Source organism: Psittacula echo, assembly GCF_963264785.1.
Source record: "Psittacula echo genome assembly, chromosome: 24".
NCBI lineage: Eukaryota > Metazoa > Chordata > Aves > Psittaciformes > Psittacidae > Psittacula > Psittacula echo.
The window spans coordinates 1,796,933-1,811,739 of NC_137759.1; the positions used below are offsets into that span (position 1 = coordinate 1,796,933).

General features: G+C 52.3%; 2 protein-coding genes across 3 annotated transcripts; both read right to left on the reverse strand.

Moving 5' to 3' along the window:
* Window positions 1-4,182: 4,182 nt before the first annotated feature.
* On the reverse strand, window positions 4,183-13,109 carry DDA1 (DET1 and DDB1 associated 1). Of its 2 annotated transcripts, none has more exons than XM_080634226.1 (5): window positions 13,067-13,109; window positions 9,178-9,258; window positions 8,681-8,732; window positions 8,281-8,342; window positions 4,183-7,326 (listed from the first exon to the last, which is right to left on the reverse strand). In XM_080634226.1, the coding sequence occupies exons 1-5, from the start codon at window positions 13,067-13,069 to the stop codon at window positions 7,216-7,218; spliced, it is 309 nt and encodes a 102-aa protein (XP_080490352.1). In that variant the 5' UTR covers window positions 13,070-13,109; the 3' UTR covers window positions 4,183-7,215. The 2 variants fall into 2 exon arrangements, with proteins under 2 accessions (XP_080490352.1, XP_080490351.1); XM_080634225.1 differs by lacking the exon at window positions 13,067-13,109 and adding an exon at window positions 10,040-10,182.
* Window positions 13,110-13,499: 390 nt separating this feature from the next.
* Window positions 13,500-14,358, reverse strand: MRPL34 (mitochondrial ribosomal protein L34). The gene is made up of 2 exons (XM_080634174.1): window positions 14,290-14,358; window positions 13,500-14,065 (listed from the first exon to the last, which is right to left on the reverse strand). The coding sequence occupies exons 1-2, from the start codon at window positions 14,319-14,321 to the stop codon at window positions 13,762-13,764; spliced, it is 336 nt and encodes a 111-aa protein (XP_080490300.1). The 5' UTR covers window positions 14,322-14,358; the 3' UTR covers window positions 13,500-13,761.
* Window positions 14,359-14,807: the final 449 nt, after the last annotated feature.

Here is a 14,807-nt window from a genome sequence, read left to right on the forward strand (position 1 = left end):
GCGCTCACAGCCGCGGTGCTGCTTCGCTTTGGGGGACAGGACCCCAGAGGGGACCCATCCAGCCCCCCACTGCCACCAGCCACCACCCATCTCCAAAGCAAGCAGGGGAGAGGCGGGGAGCTCCGGGGCTGCCCCATCACTGTGCCTGGTCCAGGCCTGGGCTGCCTCATGGGGTCAGCGCATCCCTCTCTCCCTAAGGCCTGGGCTGTAGAAAACGTCAGGTTGTTCCCCCCATCCTTGCTTCTCTCTCTACATGTCATGTATTAGTTGTGTTTGTCTTCAAATCAAGCCATTTTATACAGCAATAAGGGCAGAAGAGGGCAAAGGCTTCATCCGCTGCTCCTGCGCTGTGGATGCTCTCCAGGTCCATGGGCTCCATCTCCCACATTGGCTGGTGCCAGTCCCCGGGAGCGCAGGGGCTACCCCAGCCGTGTCCCCTCCCAGCAGCACAGGATGCAGGAGAGATTCCTGGAGCGAGGGCAGGGACAAGGGAGCACCGGGACCCTGGGGCACAGTGAGGCCGGTACCAATACAGCCATGCCCTGGAGAGTTAAAGCACAGCAGGAGGAGAGAGCCCAGCCCAGCTGGGGGCACCAGGTAACCCAATCCCCCCCCCGTCTCGGCTCAGCACCCTGCCTGCAGCACCCTGGGCACTGCAGAGCCCAAAGCTCAGCCCTTGCCTCCTGGTTCTCCATGTCACTGCGTGCTCAGGGTCAGCTCAAGCTTTGCCCCCTCAAACACACACCGGGCTTCAAGAGAGTTTCTTTAATCCCGTTTCCCTCCTGAGAGGAATAGTCCTGGCTCCATCTCTTCCCATCCCGCTTGCAAACGGGAGGGCAGGGCCCTGCTGCCCCCAGGACCCCGCTGCCTCCAGGACCCCCTGCCCAGGGCATTTTTAACCATTTCTCCCTATAATAAAGTATTTCTACAAGCAGGCGCCTGTCTGGGATCTCCCTCTTTGGAGCAGTCGCTGTTTGGGTTGGTTTATTCCTTTCTGTGTTTTATTGTGTTGGGAATTTAACAGAACTGAAGGGGGTTATTTATTTCTTTTTAATTTATTTTGTCATATTTTTGTAAAACCTGCAGAAATGCAATAAAAATCTATTTCAACAAGCCTGAGGCCTTGGGCTCAATTCTTGCCTGCAGCACCAATCTGCTGCTGGAGGGGAAGGGGACAGTAGGGATGCTGCCACCCAGCACAGTCTTCTAACACAGGGCAAAGCCCCCAGGCAGTGACACATGAGGAATGACCCAAGTTATCATGCTCTAAATTCTGCCCATTTATTCTAGACAGTATCAAACATGGAAGAGATGAGTATAAATGTAAACCCAATGACATTAAATGTAAACCCTGACATAAATGTAAACCCTGACATTAAGCTAATGGTGGATTCCCACGCTCCCGAGATGCAGCTTCCAGGAAAACCACCTTCTTCCAGCCCTACGAGACAGGAGCATGTGGAAAAGAGGGAAATTTCTGTTGGAAAGCCAGGTTTGGAAGTGTCACGGATGCTGTGTGGCAAAAAGCCAGCCTGGGAGGAATGGGCTGGAGGAGTTAAAGCAGTTGAAGGTGAGAGAAAGCTCCGAGCTGGGCTGTGCCATGAGGCTGCTTTCACTAAAAATACCCCATAAAGCTCAGAAACAGCACCCTGGACTGATTAATCACAAATGAATGCTTGGAAATGAGCATAACTCCAGCACAGACAAGGCAGTGACTCAGCTTTGACCATCCATTGAGGTCCCAGGCCACTTCTTCAAGGTATTTGTCTTCCCATAGCCCTACATCCCCAAAAGGAACACACCAGACACCTCTCATCCTGCTCCGCAGCCCCTCACCCCTTTCCACGCTCAACCCTATCAAAGCAGGCAAGAGGATATGATCTGTTTGACTTAGCTACTATCATGACCCTCAAGAAAATCAAAGCACTTTGTGTGTTGAACAGCAACATTCCAGGGACTGCAGTGCTGCGATGGGAACAGGGACCCATCGTCCCAGGGATGTTTATGGAGCTGGTCGCAAGGAGGCGAAGTCAAATGTTCCTCTGAGTCACTAAATGAAGTTGGCTGTGGCCATGAAGGTGAGGAAATGAGAAGCATAAAGAGCACAAATCACCACCATCACTGTGCACGTGGCAGCCATGAGTTGGTTTAGGGGAAGGAGCAGGAGAGCAGATGACCTATGGAAAACCCTGTCTGCAACAGCAAGTGCTGGTCCCCAGCATGCCAGCTCCCCTGGTGTCATGTCACCTGCACACCCACCTCCCTGGAGGTGGCCAGCCACCTTTTCCTGGATGGAAAAGAAAATCCTGATTGGAAATAGGGTCAAGATCTCCCCAATGAACACTCCCTTCCAGGTTCACATCAGCAAAACGTGGAACTCCACCCCAAAAGTTAAAGCCACCCAGGCTTCTCAAAAGCATCAAGAACTCTCTTTTAATTCCTAGAACCACCCAATTCTAACATCACACACAGAGTTCTTCAGGTCTGGGGATACAGTGGGACAGTTTTGCCTTTAGAAACAGAATCTCAGTGGTGTTAAAGAGAATTTGAAGGCTGGGGTTTCATTCCCTCACTTCAGTTACACGCATGTTCTTCCCTGCAGGCCAGGTTCAGTCTTTTCAATATCTAGAAAACGGGTTTTTCTTATCAGTGGTGAAAGAGACATGAGGTTCTAGAAATCCTTCCTCCCTGGCATTCAACTCCCAAGATGACACACATCTTCTATATAAACCACAACCCAGCTGCCTGCAGAGGCTCTTCAGGACAAGCTCCACAAGCCAGCGCTGTGACATTCAGCACAGGCTGGACACAACCATTGGCTCCACACTAAGCTGGGAGCTGGCACAGTCTCTCTGCATAAGCTGCTGACTCAGCCCTTCTGGGCGCTTACCAGCAGCAAACACCCCACATGAGCTGTTAGACCAGACGCGGGGCTGCTCTCTCTGCTGGGAGGGCACAGGCATTGCAAACCTGCAGCAGAGACACGCTGCAGTGCCAGCAGCACTGCCTGAAGGTCAGGCTGGGCTTAGCCACAGCCATAATGCAGTTCCCCCTCCTGGAGTACATCCTCTGTGCTGCTTCCAAAAATACCCTTTGCTGTTGTTGAGGTATCTCTAAAGAAAAAGATTTCCCACTCTGGTCCACATCAAATAGAACCCAAGCCCCTGACAGTGAGAGCTGAACTGAACACCTCTGTTCATGGTCAGCATGTCACACAGTTCCTCTGCTGCCAGCCTTATGGCATTAATGTAGGAGATCAAATGAGTTTTCTTATTCTAGAGAGGCAAGTCGCCTTAAAACATCTTAAAACCAGAAAATGAAGCTTGTGGTTCACAGACAAGCGAAGAAACAAGAGGTAATGCAGCTGGTAGCTGCAGTGTTAATCCAAGACAATCCAAGCCTCCTGCTTAGTCTTTGCTCTTAAGGCCAGGGTCAAGGAGCTCACCAAAACATCAAGCTTTGAAGTATAAACCTGGTCTGTAGAGTGTCCAGCATGTTCCAAATCTGCCTCATAGGAAACAACCCAAACCCTGACAACTGAGCTGCTGGTGAGGGGAGGAAGCCCCTTTTCCCGGTGATCCCACTCCAAAGCCAACTTCCCACCCTTCCGCAGGCAGAGCTGTCGATCTACCCCAGACAACCACACACATGGGAGCTCACAAACAGCTTGGCACACTGACTGAGATGACAGAAAACAGCACATGGGTTAAGTGTGGCCTTAGGATTCGTCACAACCTGAGCAACCAGCTCCCTACAGACAGTGGCTGTGCAAGCCACGACCCCAAACCCCACTGGTGCTTCATGTCTTGCCAAGACTAAGAAAACAAGTTGTGGGTTTAAGATCAGATCTAACTTACCTAAATCATTCTAAAAGCCTGTTTTCTTCTAATGAAATGCAGCTAAGAAAACCTTCTGCCCACCTTAAATACTCCCATGGTAAAGAGTTTAGATCCACGACAGCCTCGGTGTGGGCTAAGCTGCAGCATCAGGGGAGATCAGCAGCTCCCAGCCTGGATCTCCATCCTGCTGCTACTGCTCTTTATAAGCACAGCTCTAGAAGCCAACCATCACTACACACCCATCCCCTCAGCTGTGAATTCACACACCACCTTCAAGCCTATCCTCCCCTTCACCCTTTTCCCATCTCCGACTCTCCATGAGTTTTTGTTACTAGATCTCCCCTAAAAATGAAGAAGTGAGCATGAGATAGCAAGAGTTTCCCCTAAAAACACTTTCCCTGCACAGCACTATCCCTGTGCAGTTTCCCTGCACAGCACCATCCTGAAGTTAGAAAAAGGCAGTGCCTGACTTCTCAACAGTCTAAACTTACCCAGCAGGTTTCTAACTGCTCACAGGGGGCTGAGCTCCAGTGCTGTTTAACACAGGACAGAGGCTTGAGAAGGGGACAGTCCGCAGGAAGGGGCTGCTCCTACGGGGAGGAACACTTCTGCTGTTAGGCTTTGGAGCAAAGAGGTGCTATTGAACTCAAAAAAAAAAAGAACAGAATTCTGATTGCTGACAAGTATCTCAAGTTTTCATTTAAAAACCCAAACCTTTAGTATACATTGGTAACAGAAACAATAAAAATACCACTATGCAGACAGATATAAAACCCCCTGAGGGTGGCTAAGTCTCAGTCACTTTATAACAAGAGTTGGAATCAGAAGAGCTCAGTATTGTACACACAGTGTGGTCAGCAAACCCCCAGGGTTTGGGTTTGTCAACATTTGTTGGTGTTGGTTTCAATGCACTAAGGCACCAGGAAGTCACAGTTAGGCAAATGAGACCTTCCATGCAACATTCAAACCCAAGACACTTACCACGTACTAAACAGACAAGAATATAGGATCAAAGTGCAATAGCTGGAAGACAGCACTGGAGCCAGCAGCCGCCTGGAGGAGGAAGGGAGGGAGCTCTGGCTTCAGGTTGGATGTAGAGAGCCTCAGTGCAGGGATCAGAAATCCACACTGCTTGTACACAGCCACTGATGCAACAAAACCAATACCCAACTGGCTGGACACTTAACAGTGCTCTGAAGCCTTGTTCCTCCAGTGTTTCCCAACTGCTTGAAAAAGGCAACTTGCTTTTACCTTCTAAAACCACTGAAATATTGGCAAAGGTTCCCATAACCACCAAGACCAGTTGTAAAAGACACGGAGGGAACAAAGACGGGGGTTTACAACAGGAAGGAACTGCCAACTCTCTTTAATAGTACATCACTCTGGCTAGCAGAATAGTCAGCAAAGCTCAAACCTTGCCGGATCCACCCAGAATTATACAGCATTTTACAACTTGAAAGCACTGTACAGACATTGCTGCAAGGCTGTAGCTCTCCAGCTTTGCTACACACACAGATTGGTCACGCTTTACCACCAGCTGCACATCTGTTTCTTCCTCTGGTATCTCACAGCTCTTCAAAGGCTTCTTCAGCTTCAGCTTCACCCCACGAGGCCGGTGATCTTCAATGTCTGGCACTGTGCACAAAAGCACTTGCTGACAGCGTGGAGTCCTCTTGCCATCACCAGTAAATCATACAGAAACCCAAGTCTATTTTACCTTCACCAACACAGTTGGCATTTTCAACGACATTCCAGTAATTTGGAGGCTACTGCCATAGCAAAGAGGTTGGTTGGGGTTTGTTTTTGAGGCAAATACAAAGTTCTAAGCTACCTGGTGTTAAGTTAAATTCACTGCATCAGAAACCTGGTGCCTAAAGGTACATATAGAACTGCAATGTGAGCTGTGCCCTGCTCTTCCTAAGGGTCTGCCTTGCAACCTATGGTCGACAGCAAGTTTTACTCCCTCCGTGTTCCCTTCGTTCCCAAACCTGAACACATGGTGGTCCTGGGTTGAATGGGAATGCCACGGAGAAAGGGAGAGCAGAACCCCTCAAAGCTCCCAGCTGCTGCAGCCGCTCGGAATGAGGCTTGTCCAGGATCTCCAGAACAACATTCCTGTGATTTCGTGGTGTTTAGGATTTGTTACCGAGGAAGAAAAAAAACCCCACAGCTATAAATGTGACAATTTCGACTAACACAGTGTGAAGTCAGCTTCTTATGTTAAAGCAGACAAGACATCATTACTAAGCTATACCTTTCCTGTCCCCTTCAGGTGACAATGCCCATTTCCTTTGAGTCTCTGAACCTTTGAATGCAGCCAGACGACTTACAGGCCTCCGGTTTGGCTCTTCTCGAAGAGTCAGTGAAGGGTTCCAGGCAACAGGCACTGAACTGTCTGAGTCCAAGAGGAACTGGTCTTCACCAGAGACCATGGAAGCTCATGTTTTGATCAACTCCATTCTGCTATTGCAGCACAATACAACGTACCATTATTTGGAGCTGGCAGTTGAGCCACAACTACATCCAGTTGCTGAGATGCTCCCAGACTTGTCCAGCCACAGGCTGCCTCCATCAGCCGCTGCTTACACACACTGGTGATCAACTACTCAGCACAGTAGAAGAGTATCCTTTTATTCCAATGGAGAAGTTGCACAGATCAGTCCGTCCAAGACCAAGAGAAGGTTAGAAAGTCAGAGCAACAAAAGCCACACACCTTTCACTTGAGTTCTCCATGAGCACTGATGCACGAGATAATGCGTGCCGCCGGAGGAGCGTGGCCCTTACACAACAGACCAGAATACAACTGATTGATCAAGTTGACAACACATTTGCTAAAATCAACGTAACCCTGAAGGACACTCATGTAGATTGGTTGGGTTTTGTTTTAGTGCAGTGCCAGTTTCAGAATACTGGAGGAAGAATGGTGAGGCCCTGCACTTATGGCTGGCCTGCGTACATCCAAACAGGAGTTAAACCACTTGTAGTAGGTCAGTGGGTACGTAGAGAGCGTGTATCTCTGGAGGGTTCTGGGATAACCCATGTCTCCTACCCAGGCTCCCATGGCTAGACCTGGGCAATAGGTAACAGATTCAAAACCTGCCAAAGTGACAGTGTTTTCAAAAGGAGGAACTAAGGTTCTACTACAGCATTTACTCCATTGTTCCACCACCGCTCCATCAGGTTTATGGCATAAATAAAAAATGGAGAGGACAAAAAAAAAAAAAAAAGAGAAAAAATAAATATGTTGGCTCCTGGGAAGTCAGAAGTGGTTTGGGCTGCACAGTGGAGGGGGGACAGATGGGGCAAGGGGCAAATTTACACACTTGGAGACAAAACAGGAAGCGCCTGTAAAGTATGAGAGGAGGAAGCCAAGAGTTTAAGTGTCCTCGTTCATGTCCTGGCTGTCTGTCCGAGCGATTTTCCGGGGTGGTGCTGAGTTCTCACCTTCTATTTCCACCTGCTCTTGATCTCTCTTCTTTGCTGCATTCTGTTTGGACAGAGAAAGGCACAGTGAAATTCTCCAGAGGCCGGGATTCGGGTGGGAATATCAGGAGAATGTTGCTAGAAGTTTTTGGCTGCAATGACCTGACACACTGGAGGAGCAAACACTGAAGGGGGTTTTGCCCAAAGCCAAAAGATGCTGCTTCTACACTGTTCTTGACATTTGGGAGTGGGACTGACCCACCATTGATCTCAGCACCTTTTAGTTCTAGATCTCAAATACTGCATAAACCTGAGGAAGATCCTCTTTCCCACTGCTCTGAGGCAGTCCCTGAACACCTCAGAATATCCCAAACCCTTCTGTCACACACAAATCCTTTCTCTTTAGCTTCAAGGTTCCTGATGATTTTCCCTCTCTCCATGTTCTTCCACAACCTCTGCTCTGGCCATGATTGCACGCACTGCTTCCACATCTCCACTCCTATGTCATCCATCACCTTGCTCCCAGTACACCCAACCCAGGTATCCCAGTTTCGCAGTCTCAAACGCTGGCTAAAGCACATTTGTGTGCTGCTCATATGAGAGCTCAGACTTTGTACCCAAGGTACTTACACAGCCTCGTGTGTTCAAGTTCTGCACAAGCTCATTTGCTTTCCCCTCACAGCCCTGCAAGCTAAGAGCAGCTTTACTCTCACCATAAAGTAGCCACAGATGCACAGGGAGACCATCTGCCAAGGTCACAAAGGAAAACCGCAGTGAGAGGGAGCTGGAAGTGCAGGCTCCAAGTTTTAGACTAAACACTGAGTTAACGTCCCTCACATTGGAAGGGAAGGAAAAGTTGTTTGGGGTTTTTAAGAACAGACAGAGCCTCCCTGCACTATGCTCTTCCTGAAGCACAGTTTGCTCTTTCTTTTCATTAACTCTTCAATCTTGCGATGAATATGGAGCTCAATACGCTCAAAGCAGCACATCAAGAATGTTGAAGGAAACACAAGCATACCTTTTTGTCCCACTGCTGATGTAAATAGCGCAAGAGGATATTTGTCTTTTCTGTTACTATGACTGCCAAGAAAAAAGAGAGAGAAAAACCCAGGTCATGTCCAAGATCAGAGGCTCAGAGATTCCATTTTAAAGATGACTTTTTAGATGGTGTAGTAATTGCCATGTTGCTTCCCATGGTCCATCTTAATGAGAGGACAGCATGGACACCCATTGCTTCAGAAGCATCCAAAAACACAAACCCAAGAACTGGACACACTCTGCTCATCACTGGCATGGTGGTTCCATAAAGTATCACCTCATCTGAGTTTAAACCAAGGGGGATTATGTGTAGCCCAGGTTTGGAATATTAGATATATAACAAGTTATTAAACCCCTCACAACTTCAGCAGGGCACTTACTTTGTTCAGATGGATATTCTCTCGTGGGAAGATAAACTGATGGTCTCCTATTCTGTAGAGGAATTACAACAGTTACAGGACAAAGACAGCAACAAGGCGAGGTTTTAAGCCAAGCACAGCTAAACCAACCAAAAGGCCCTTGTCCACCCAGGCTACAAGTGCACAGTGATATCCTGCCCTGGTTGCGGGACACTATGAGGCTCCAGCTTTTTAACACCCACATAGAAAGGAGAAGGTCCAGTTTTTGACATGTTTTTCAGGGCTCTTAAAGAATAGAGAAATAATACAAGCACCACAGATGTGGTCTGGCTGATGTAAGCCACATTCCTCACCAAAGCAAGCAGGAAGTTTGCCTTGCCAAGCTTAGCTGATGAACTCTCAGCTGTGATCACACACGGGTTTTAAGAAACAAAAGCCTCATTGGAAGTTTCTTTTAGTCAAGCAGCCTTTGAGCCCCACAAGGAAACCTTCCCCCCAAAGGATGTGGCAATACTTACCGATGCTTTACATACAGAATCCGCATGGAATCTGCTGAAGTTGCTTTTGTTGTAGACTGGTAAGCCTTTCAAAAAATCTGCCTGGAAAGACACAGGATACAAAGAAGGAGGTGAGGAAAGAACATGATCATTGGCTTGAAGGAGCCACTCAGGTCATTCAGATAAAGAGCTGCAGGAACTGAAGGATGCTGACAGGTCCCAGCTAGTGAGATGGTTCTTGGATACTGAAACCCACCCAAACTGCTTTCTTAAAGCCAATCCCCAGCTTCTGCATTTCATAGAATCCCAGCCTGGTTTGGCTTGAAGGGACCTTAAAGCTGCTCCAGCTCCAACCCCTGCCACGGGCAGGGACACCTTCCACTGGAGCAGCTTGCTCCAAGCCCCTGTGTCCAACCTGCCCTTGAACACTGCCAGGGATGGGGCAGCCACAGCTTCTCTGGCTCATTCTATCCCCAAAGTTGAGTAATTCAGTGAGAAAGCTGCTGATTCAGCCTCTTTTGGCAGGGACGTGTCCAAAGGGGGGAGCCTGGACACAGACACATCTGCACCATTGATGAGCAGTAATTTACCAGCACAAACCACAACATCACACCAGAAACTGCCACAGCCACATCACTGCCTGGAGGCCTTGACCACCCCAGCACAGCAAAACAGTTGCTCTTTCACCTTCCCAGTTAACATTCTTTGTTATAGGCAAGGTTGGTTCCACAGAGCAATGACAGCCTCCAAAGCCCAATCCTTATCACAGGCTTATCAGCCTGGCTCCACTTCATTATCTTTTGGAAAGGATCCCATCCTGCACACATCAAGGCTCCTGGTACTTCCAAACCAAACTAACCCCAAGTCCTGCACTGCTGCTCACCCAGCCCAGCAGAGGTGTTTGCTGAACAGGAACCCTGCAGAGCCCTCTTGGTTTACTGAAGCCACAGCAGCACGGAACAGGCATTTCCTTCTCTGAAGTGAAACGGGAAGGTGGGAGCAGAATATTCTGGGGTCAAACAGAGAACTGAGCTTCAAAGTGTGGTGGAGCCCCTCTACTCACAGCAGAGACAAAGGATGATGGGAGAAATGTCTTGAAAAGAAAGAGAAGATGGGGAATAAATGTGAGATGAAGAGAGAGAAGCCCCAAAATGTTCCTTCTCTATCATTCAACCTGCATTAAAATGCTGCAAGATTCCAAGCCTGTTGCACTGAACACGGAAGGATTCTTCTCCAGGACATACATCCCCTGTTCTGAAGCAGTTTGAAAAGGACAGTGAAGCAGCAGCTGAGAAATCATTTCATTTCAGGCTTAGAAGCAACCCAGAAATGCTGCCACAAAGCTGCCAGGGGGAAAGAGGCCATTTTCACTTCACTCAAGTGAACCCTCCATTATGAACCCTCTATCTTCCATTCACATCCAAGAGGCATCATTGGCCAAACAAGAAAATATGATTCATACTTCTGGTTTTAACAACTCTCCTGACATTCTGGTTTCCACCCTCAACCCTTCCCATACACTTGAGTTTAGGAATAACCCTGAACCTGGGTTCAAACAGGGAACTGCAGCTTCCTCCTGCCCATCTTAACCCCCCAACACTGCTTCCCTGCACCTTCATCCGCAGGCTCCCTAGGACAGAATCCATCTCCCACCAGCTCAGCACTTCCCACTAATGTCCTGATGGGTTCTGCTTTTTCCACTTCCACTGAGAGTGAACTAATTCCATGACCCTGGTGAGAAGGAGCTGTAAAAACACCCTGTTACACCTCAAAGCATCTCACCTTCCTGGTGCAGGACACTGGCTCCAGCAGCCTCAGCCAGAGCCAGGCACAGCCTCAATTGCTGCTCCTGCAGCAGAACCTGGTAACTCATTGGGTTTAGCACCATTTAGAAGAATGGGAAATAGCTGCTCTTATTCGAGAGCACACAGCTTCAAGTACCCCTTCAATAAGCTGCAGCTCCCCCCAAGTTCCTCACGTTAAGCTAGTCCTTGTCTTCCCGCCAGGGTTTGGTCCAGCAGAGCCCACATTTCCCTGGAAAGAGGCTGGATTCCAGGGATTCCACACTGGAGTTTCCCAGGAGAGCGAGTTATGGCCTCTGAACACGGCTACAATTATCAACCCAAATGCAATTTAAATGGTGAATGTGGGGTTCCCCCCTCGCTGCCCCCAAAACTGGAGCAGGATCTCGAGCAGGCTCACAAGCAGGAAGGTTACAACACCCAACTCTTAACAGGTCCCTGGCTCTCGGCCACCACCTTTCCTGTGCTCAGCAATAGGGACATCAAAGTGACTGAGCAGATGAGGCTTCTCCAACCTAGCACATCAAGCACTCATCTCCAGCCCAGCTGAGGAGCACAGCTAATCCTGCTGGATCCAATCCCCCCCCCACCACGGGAAGTGCCTGGACTCACATTCCTGGCTATTCAGAAGGAGACAATACTCCAAGTGCAATGATCTGTATCTGCTCCAAGGGCAGCAGGTAAATAAGCTCCAGGAGGTCACTGCTGTGTTCCCAGCCCCATGGGACACTGGGTCACACCTCCCATGAGGAAACACTCCCCAAGTGCCTCCTGCCACTCTTTAACCAAAGAAACATCCTCCTGGCCAAGCTGCTGGAAGTGAAAGCCCAGCATCAAACAAAGCAGATGCCTCATGGCCTTTGAGGAAAGGGAAAGGCCCCCAAAATCCCCCAAAACAAGTGTGATTTTGCAACCTCCAAGACAACACTGGTTCCTTCTACAACTGGGGAAAGGAGGCAGAGATGAGCTGCAGCTACTGCATCAACAAGGGTGCTCGGCTTCCTAGGAGGGTGACAGTCCTCATCTAAAAGCAAAAAGGTGGAAACCCCCCCCATATTCTGTTCCCCATTCCCTGCTTTTGAAAGGAACTCCTCCAGAAGACAAGGCCCAACACAGAGAGGCTGAAACAAGGGCTCAGCCCCAGCACAATGCTTGTGGGTTAGAGAGAACCGATGACCACAGGCTTGGGAACAGCCGCCTCAACTCTCAGCCGTGCTACATGGAAACCACAGGGACTGGTCTTATCCTGGTTACTGAGCTCCTGAAGGGACACAAGAAAACTCTCTCCCATTGTTGCAAAGGGAGCGAAGGAGACTGGGAGCCTCTTGGCTACCACAGCGTAACACCACCAGCTCAACTGCCGCCTGCTGCTGAGGAAGTACAGAAAGGACTGAACCCCCTCCACAGGCCCCTCAGTGCGCAGCAGCCCTGGGGATGGGGGAGCACCACAAGCCTTGGGGTGCTCTGAGCCCCCACTGCTGCTCTCCAGACACCCCACACCCTGACAGCGCCCCGGCCCTCAGCCCCCCATCCCTGCGGGTGGGGAAGGCCCCACAGCCCGGAGGAGCCCTTGCCCCCCGGCTGCGTTGGGGAACAGCCCGTACCCCCCAGCAACCCTCAAGCACTTCCAGTGCGGAATCCCTTCACCCTCCCAGCCCCAAGGAAGGGCCGAGCCCCCAGCTCAGGGCGTCCCTCCCCTCCTCATCCCCGCCCGCCTGGGGGGGACCGCGCCACCCTGGGGTGCCTGCGGGTAGGGTACACCCGGCCTCGGGCCATAGCAACCCCCCGCACCCCGGTCGTTAGAGACGCGCAACACGCGGGCCTGGGATGCCCCCGTCCCCGCAGCAAGCGCGGCACCACCCACCCCGCAGCGCGCAGCCCCAGCTCCCCCCTGCCCCGCTGCGCCGAGGCCCGGGGCACCGAAGGGTGCGGGCCTCGCGAGGGCCGGAGGCGGCCGCGGCCCCGCCGTGGCCGGGCTGGGCGGGGCAGCGGGGCAGCGGCGCGCGGCCGGCGGGGCGGCAGCGGCGGCGGCGGGGCTCCAGGGGCCGCGGTCACGGCACGGGAACGGGCCGGGGGCGCCGCCATTTCGGGGGGGGTGCAGCACCTACCATCTTCACCGCCGCTACCGTGAGAGCCGCGCCTCGGCCCGCCCACCGCCCGCCGCTGCCCACCCCGCGCGCCGCGATTGGCCCGCTCCCCGCGGCGCTCGCTTCCTATTGGTCACCGGGCCCGTCACTCATCGAGTAGGGTTCGGTAGAGGCAGGAAATGCCCGCTCGGAGAGCGGGGGGAGGGGAGGTGGGCGGTTGTGGTGCACGGCGGGAGGACCCGGATGTAGCGCCGGCCGCGGGGCACGCTGGGAAATGTAGTTCTTGCCCTATTTACCCGTGACCTTCGTTGACGGAGGCGCCGCTCATTAGGCGGTTCATTAGCAGCGGCCACAAGGCAATTCCATCCCCTCCATCCCATTTCCAGCCCAGAACCAGCGCCCCGATCATGAACTAACTCACAGGAGCGGAACAGGCAGAGGCACTGCAGTGAAGTTTTGCATTCAATTAGCGCTCGGCTTTAATGAACAGCTCGTGTTTTCAGCAGTTTCTCTTTGAATCACACATACAAAGGGACACTAAGATTACAATTCATAACACAGGCATTAAACCAACGCTCTCCGAGGCCTCCCCTCGAGCCAGCATGACTCCTCTCGCTCTCCTGACACACGACAGACGCATGTGCGCAGCCTCCCTCGGCACAGGCGCTTCACTCGGGTCACTCCAAAGCTTCAGGCTTGCCCCCCAAGCAGAGCCCTCAGTGGGTCAGAGACTTCCTGCCCTTCAGCATGCGCCGCAGGATGACCTCGATGCCCGCCGGCGTGCTGATGCGCTTGATCCAGCCGTGGGTCCGTTTGCGCTTACGGTTGTTGGGCTGATATTCGTTGCCTCGCGCTTTGGTGCGGATCTGCTGGTGGGTCCAGGGGGACACGGGGCCGGGGCTGATTCCTACCGGCTTGAAGGGGAGGTGGCTTCTGAGGGGCAGCTCCAGGGACCCGGAGAGCACAGCGGCTGTGCGGAGCTGGACAGAGACGGCTGCAGCGTGCTGCAAGAGCAGAAACCTTTGGAAACAGAGAAAAGCACCATCAGAGGAGTGAGATGCGCGCCCGGCGCTGTCGCTGACGGGACGATAACGGGGCCTGTGGAGCCATGAGGGGCGGGGCTGACCCTGCCGCGCAGGCTCGCGTCCCTCCCCAGCCCAGGGCGTGCTCACGGCGGGGAACAGCACACCCCGGGGACGGTAGCGCCACTGCCCGCTCGCCCGCCGTCTCCCCTCCCTGGTTACCTGCGGCCCACAGCGCAGCCCAGCGCTGCCATGGCCCTCCGCCCGCCAATGCCGACCCCGCCCTGCCAACAACCCTGCCCGCTATTGGCTCCCTCCACCCAGCCTCAGACGCAGCGTGCCGCAACGGCTGATGGGGCTTGTAGTCATGGTACGGGGCCGCGCCGTTACCATGGCAGCGGCCGCTGGTGTCGGCCTTGCGGAGCGCCGCGGCCTCGTCCCGGGGGCAAACCGGACCGAAGCCGCCTCTCAACGATCGTTTGTTCCTCGGCAGGGCGGTTTTGCCGCCGCCAGCACCGGCGTTTGTGTCCCTCTGGGATGGGAAGCTCAGGGTGCACCGCTTCCATTGCGGCCGCCTGGTTACCCCACACCGCGGGGACAAGCAGCGTGGGGCTGGGGTGGGAGCCTGAAAAGGGTAAAGGGGCAGTGGGCTCCCCCATCCTGTGTGCTCTAACGGGTGTGTATGCTCTGGGTTGTTGTGTCCCTGCCATAAATCAGCCTGTTGGGGTGAGGGGGTGTGA

Coding starts and splice junctions, on each gene's coding strand:
- DDA1 (XM_080634225.1), bottom strand. CDS start 10,123: ATGCCTGTTCCGTGCTGCTGTGGCTTCAGTAAACCAAGAGGGCTCTGC. Junction 9,259..10,039: donor AAACACCTCTGCTGGGCTGG/GTGAGCAGCAGT, acceptor GTGTCTTTCCAG/GCAGATTTTTTGAAAGGCTT. Junction 8,733..9,177: donor ATTCTGTATGTAAAGCATCG/GTAAGTATTGCC, acceptor ATTCCTCTACAG/AATAGGAGACCATCAGTTTA.
- MRPL34 (XM_080634174.1), bottom strand. CDS start 14,321: ATGGCAGCGCTGGGCTGCGCTGTGGGCCGCAG. Junction 14,066..14,289: donor GGCTGCGCTGTGGGCCGCAG/GTAACCAGGGAG, acceptor CTGTTTCCAAAG/GTTTCTGCTCTTGCAGCACG.